At 41.8% G+C, this 6,192-nt stretch overlaps 1 protein-coding gene across 2 annotated transcripts in view; it reads left to right on the top strand.

Moving 5' to 3' along the window:
* Window positions 1-469: 469 nt before the first annotated feature.
* ALG13 (ALG13 UDP-N-acetylglucosaminyltransferase subunit) overlaps window positions 470-6,192 on the top strand; it is a 71,176-nt gene continuing 65,453 nt past the window's right edge. For both annotated transcript variants that reach the window (XM_049872018.1, XM_049872017.1), the window contains exons 1-3: window positions 470-588; window positions 1,435-1,597; window positions 3,704-3,842. In XM_049872018.1, coding sequence (XP_049727975.1) covers window positions 484-588; window positions 1,435-1,597; window positions 3,704-3,842 — 407 coding nt within the window. In that variant the 5' untranslated portion in view covers window positions 470-483. The remainder of the gene's footprint in view (window positions 589-1,434; window positions 1,598-3,703; window positions 3,843-6,192) is intronic.

The following is a 6,192-nucleotide window of genomic DNA, read 5'->3' as shown; positions in this document are numbered from 1 at the left end:
GACCCCCTGTGTGTCAGAGTAGACTGTGTTCCATATGGTTTTCAATGGCTAATTTTCTGAAGTAGATCACCAAGCCTTTTTTCAGAGGTGCCTCTCTCTGGGTGGACTGGAATCTCCAACCTTTGGCTGGTGGTTGATCACTTAACTTGCACCACCCAGGGGCTTTATGCTTAGGATAAGGTGTTAGTTTTTCTGTTGTTTTAACCGCATTAAAAAAAAAGTTAATTGAAATTGGCAATTCCCCACCCCGTTCTTGTGAGGGTTCCATGAGCTCCTATGCGCAAAAGGCTTAGAACAGTCCTGGCACACAGCAAAAGCTCAGTGATCTAGTGAAAATGCCCGTAGTAGTCCTTGGTCCCACCACACCAGTGACACAGACCAAGGTCTCGCCGCCCTCTAGTGGCCATGGCGGGCTTTCGCCTCCACCTCAGAGCCGGTGGCGGCAGCTCGCGTGGCCTCCTGACGTCACATCCGGCCCTTGTGATGCAGGGCTGTGAAACCCGCGCGATGAAGTGCCTGTTCGTTACTGTCGGGACCACCAGCTTTGACGACCTCATTGCGTGTGTTTCGGCGCAGGACACTCTCCAAGTGAGTGAGGAAGGCGGGCCAGCGGCGGCTTCGCAAGCTTCGCTTTGCTGGCCTCTCGCTTTCACAAGCCTTACTTGTAGCCTCGCTAACCTTCCCAGCTAGCAGCGCTGCTAGAGAAAAAGCTTCACCTCAGGTGCCGCTGCCCGTTTTTTGGCCCCCCTCCGCCTCCCTCTTCCCGCTTCCCCGCCCAGCTTCTCAGAGCCCTTCCCCCGCGCCTTCTTTCTCAGGCTCCTCCCCTCCTGTCACAAGCTTCCCCCCTCCGATTCTCCGGCCCCGCCCCTTCTGCCCACGGCTCCGCCCCTCGGACTTGAGGCGCTCGCCTGCCCGCCCCCTCGCCGCTCCCCCTGTGCCTCCCAGACCTAGCGGTGGGCGCCAGCTCCTCGTTCCCCCCCTCGCCGCCTTCCTGGCGCCTGTCTGGCCTCGCCCCGCCCTCGCCCCTGCCGGAGCCGAGCTTTTCCCGCTCCTCAGAGGACGACCGGCTCCTGAGCGGGTCCTCTCCTCAGGCGGCCGCTTCTCTCAGCCAACCAAGTCTGTGAGGCGAACGAACTGGTTGCTTAATTCCCGCCCCACTTGACGCTTTTTCCTAAGTCTTTGCCTGCTGTCGTATCTCTCCGGGACCGGTTTATTTCACCACTTGGTGAGCTGGGTCGCGTGCATTCATTAGGGCTACTGAAGCACCTTGTCAGGTCCAGGTCAAAGGATTCTTGAGGAAAACCACCTGAATCCCGTTAGAATATTTGGCAGCTCGTGCTCAAGTCTGCACACTGACTTTAGGGTTTGCGGTTGTTACTGTTGTTTTCACAGTAGCCTGATTAAAGGGTCGCTTTTTTTCCTCCCCCGTTTTAGATAATCAAGAGTCTTGGGTACAGCCGACTTGTCCTACAGATTGGTAGAGGCACCGTGGTACCTGAACCATTCAGTACTGAGTCATTTACTCTGGATGTTTACAACTACAAGGATTCATTAAAAGAAGACCTTCAGAAAGCAGATCTTGTTGTTAGTCACGCAGGTAAAGTGCCTTGGAATCTCGGTTCGATTTTTGATAGGCAATAAAGAATTTGAACCTTGAGGTAAAAATCACTGCACTAACTTAACTGTAGCCCCTTTGAATCTAATGATTATTTGAGTTATTTAAATATAACAATTGGGAACTTTATTGGAGAAAATTTACTTTTTCTGAGTGAGAGAAGATAAGTCGGAATGGACTCAACGCAACTGGGTTTTTTTTTTTTTTTTTTTTGTTAACCCAGCCTTAGAAACCCTAAACACAGGCAGAAGGATTTATCCAATAACAGTCTTGAGATTAGTATTCGGCTTTATATCTGCTGGGGTCCAATTGAAGAAATGTGTTGGATTGATCTGAGAAATTGGTTTTGAAAGATTTTTTACATTTCTACTAAATGTGAGTGTGAAATGAATGCGGTCAAGAACATTCTTTAATAACCATCATTGTCTGCTCTTCAGAAAACAATGCGGGTTGTCTAGTAATCAGACTGTCAGTACCTTAAGAAGTTTTTGGCGGGTATTGTGATTGTGACTGCTGGATACATGAGTGAGGAGTTTATTTATTCTTAAAAAGTCTAAATGGTTTGAGGAGAGAAAAGCCATTAGAAATAGACATTACAGACAGATTGGCCATTAAAAATGTGTAGGATAATAGCTAACAGCTTTTGGTACCGTTCTTTGAGCTTTGTGTGAATTAACTCCTTTCATCCTCCCAAACAATCCTATGAATTTAAGTACTATTAGTATCTATTTTTCAAATGAAGACGCTGAGGCAGAGAGGTTAAATAACTTGTCCAGCCAGTAAGTGATGGACAGACTTTTAACAGTCTGGTGTTGGAGTCTGTGTTCTTAACTACTACCCTTGTATACTGTCTAAAATAGTCTGTCTAAAAAGGATTTATCTACTTATCAGTCTGCTCTCTCCCATTTGAGATATCTAAAGAATTTAGGAAACCCTGGTGGTATAGTGGTTAAGAGCTACAGTTGCTAACCAAAAGGTTGGCAGTTTAAATCCACCAGGCACTCCTTGGAAACCCTATGGGGCAGTTCTACTCTGTCTTATAGGGTCACTATGAGTTGAATCAACTTGACAGCAACGGGTTTATTTATTTATTTAAAGGATTTTGGATTTCAAAGTTGGATTGTCCTAATGTTGTATATGTGCACATTCATTGAGATCTGTTCTCCACTATTTTGGGGATGCTACTTAACAGGGTCACTATGAGTTGGAATTGATTTAATGGCAATGGGTTTGTTTGGTATTTTTTTTTCTGGTTGACCTAACAGACTCAAGGAGTAGTCAGGGTTTTTCTTTATTGGTGCGAGTGGCACCAGTGGTTACTGTTCTACAGGGCTCTAGGTCTCTACTAAACTAAAGGTTGGCGATTCAAAAGACCCCACCGAGTGGTGCACGGGGGAAGCCTGGCAATCTGCTTCTATAAAGATTAGAGCCAAAAAAACTTTGTGGAGCAGTTCTACTATATAATCCATGGGGTCACCATGACTTGGAATCCGCTTGAGGACAAGGGTCCTCCCCTCCCACTACTGAAGGCTCGATTTGATGGCAATGGGTTTGGGTTTTTTTTGTTGTTGTTTGTTTTGAGTGGAAACGTCACTTAAAGTATGTTGAACCTGGATCTTAACTGGATTCAAGGCTATTCCCAGGGCATTTGACTAGAGGGCAAGTGACAAAGCACTGAATCATAGGCCATAATATTGTCGGAGATGATAAAGTAATGTATTTTTAAAGTCGCTTCTTAGAGAGCAATTGATAACTACTTTTCTCATTTTAAATAGGTAATTGAAAGGCCTGATTTGTGGTTCTGCCAATTAACTTTTGAGTTGTAGCTATAAAGAATGGTGGAGCACCTTAAAGGAACACTGGTGGCACAGTGGTTAAAGCCTTCGGCTGCCAACCAAAAGATCAGAGGTTCGAACCCACCAGCTGCTCCATGGAGAAAGATGTGACAATCTGCTTCTGTAAAGATTTGCACCCTTGGAAGCCCTGTGGGGACACTGTGAATCAGAATCAACTCAGTGGTAGTGGGGGTTTAGTTTGGAGTGCCTTTTTTTTAAAACTATATTAACAAATTTTGATATATTTTTGTAGGTGCAGGAAGCTGTTTGGAGACTCTGGAAAAGGGAAAGCCACTTGTAGTTGTCATAAATGAAAAGTTGATGAACAATCATCAGCTGGAATTGGCAAAGCAGCTACACAAAGAGGGGCATCTCTTCTACTGTACCTGCAGGTATACTATAGACTGATTGTTTAACTGACCTTGTCTTAATTCTTTCCTAGCTGTTTTTATAGCCTTACTCACTTGCCTGCCTGTCTCTTCTGCCTCTTACCTTCTTCCACCTATCAAACGTACTTTGATTTTCTCACCTATAAAACCCTCTCATTTATTTTCTACTTTGACTGGTTTGTGTGTTGTACTTCTTTGTGTATCTGTGGCTCTTTCTTTGTATATGATAATCCGAATGTGTGTGTGTGTGTGTGCATAGGTGCATGTTCATCTGGGTGCATAAATCTCTGGGAATACAACTTTTTTGTTCTTTATTTAGACTTTTTTTTCAAGGAAAGCATTTATTTTTAATGAGGATTTTGCCTTCAGCACATCCACTGGAATCCCTACACATTTATTTATTCAGTTACACTTAAGTATGTACCAGGCACTGTTTTAGGTGCTGAGGGTGCAGTGGGAAACAAGAGACAAAGTTCCTGATCACATTCTAATGATGGGAGATAAACAGTGAACAAGTTCACAAGTAATAAATGATCAAGAGGATTTCATATGATGAAATGTGCTATGAAGAAAGTAAGGATGATATGATAGCTGAGGTGAAGACTAGATAGGATGATCAGGGAAGGCATGACTAGGTACATGACATTTGAGCGAGACCTGAATGACAAGGAAGAGTCAGTCATGTGATGCTCTGGAAGCAAAGGGAACAGCAGTTAAAAAGGCCCTGAGGTAGGAATGAGTTTGAAGTGTTTGAGGAATAGAGGGAAGGTTCATGTGATAGGTTCATAGTGAGCAAGGGAGAGTGTAGTACCAGATGATGCTGGGCGGGGGTAGCTTATATAAGAGTTCTGATTTTATTCTATGTTCAGTGAGAAGCCATTGGAGCATTTTAAGCAGAGGAATTACTTTATGGTAAGGAGTACTATTTTCTAGAAGTATACTAAAATTCAAGAAGAACTGATCAACATCACAGTAGAAGGATGAAGAAAACTGCTGGCTTGTTTTCTAGTAGGCTTCCCTTAAGACACCAGAAGCTTGCAAAAAGGTCAGGTCAGTAATTCCCAGTTGTTTGACTTTAAAACCTATCCTAATTTCATATTTCAAAAAATAAATACTTTATGAAAGTATTAGAAAAAAATATATTTTATGTTATAACCCAAAACCCAGTGCCGTTGAGTCGATTCTGACTCATAGTGACCCTATAGGACAGGGTAGAACTGCCCCACGTTTTATGTTATAGTAAATTGAAATTAATTTTAAAATATAAAATAAACTAGAAGAAACTGGCTAGAATGTAAGAAGCTTTTTTAATTTTACTGCTTCTATCTCAGGCACTCAGTAAATTATTTATTAAATATGTGTCAGGTACTGTTGTAGGCACTTGGTATGCATCAGTGAACAAACCAAAAGACCCCCATTCTCATTGATGGGAGACAGACTCATTGATTGTTTCAAGAATAATTGTTGGTCCTCATCCTGGTAGTGATGAAGGAGAAGGAATGTCAGGGTGGCTTTGTAATATAGAAGCCAGCCTTAAAGTATTGTGAGTCGGAAGGAACTTAGTTAAAATTATTTAGGCTTCCAATAGTGGGCATATCTGTCTGCCCTTAGGTAGTTGAGATTGTTAGGGGTTAACATTATTTTTTAAAGGAATACACTCTCATCTTCTTAATTGGTTTATGCAGATCAATTTTTCCCGAGACTTTTGATGAGTATTTTCATTCTAGATGTTAAATTAGCTTTGATTTTATGTCAGTACATTAAAAACAGTAAAACAGTGATTTCATAAACACATCCTGACATTTTACTCAGGCTGAAAAGGAAGCTAGCTGTACAAGTCTCCAATTTATTCTATTTTTGCAGTTTAAAAGTCTTATATTCAAGAAAGTCACATACATGAAAGCAGTAAGAATTTCAATAATTGGTTGTGTTTTCCTTTCAGGTAAATCATTTTCCCAAAATCTAGGCTGGGTGGTTGTATGTCTGTACTAATTTAAGTGACTGGCTTAATGAAATTTCTGATGTGTTAGTTTTATGTTGCAGTTTAGAACCTTTCCAACATGCATGGTGATCACGTATTGCTTAATTATATATGGATTTATGATAGTAAATTACCAGCAGAAAAAGTTATTTCACAATTGTCAGGGATGACCTAATAGTCTCCCCAGCTTATCTTTCTTACCTGGCTGCTATTACTTTTGGCTTCATTTATTCCTTTTTCATAAATTAATTGTGCTTCAATTTTTTTGTGCCTAGTCCTAAGTAGTATTACAAAGCCATGTGAATACATCTTTCATGAAATAACATTTCTGAAATAGTTGATACAAAAGATAAATTATTGAATTAATATTGG

Source organism: Elephas maximus, chromosome X, assembly GCF_024166365.1.
Source record: "Elephas maximus indicus isolate mEleMax1 chromosome X, mEleMax1 primary haplotype, whole genome shotgun sequence".
NCBI classification, from domain to species: domain Eukaryota; kingdom Metazoa; phylum Chordata; class Mammalia; order Proboscidea; family Elephantidae; genus Elephas; species Elephas maximus.
Note: the sequence above shows the minus strand (reverse complement) of the source record. Positions and strands in the feature narration are given on the sequence as shown.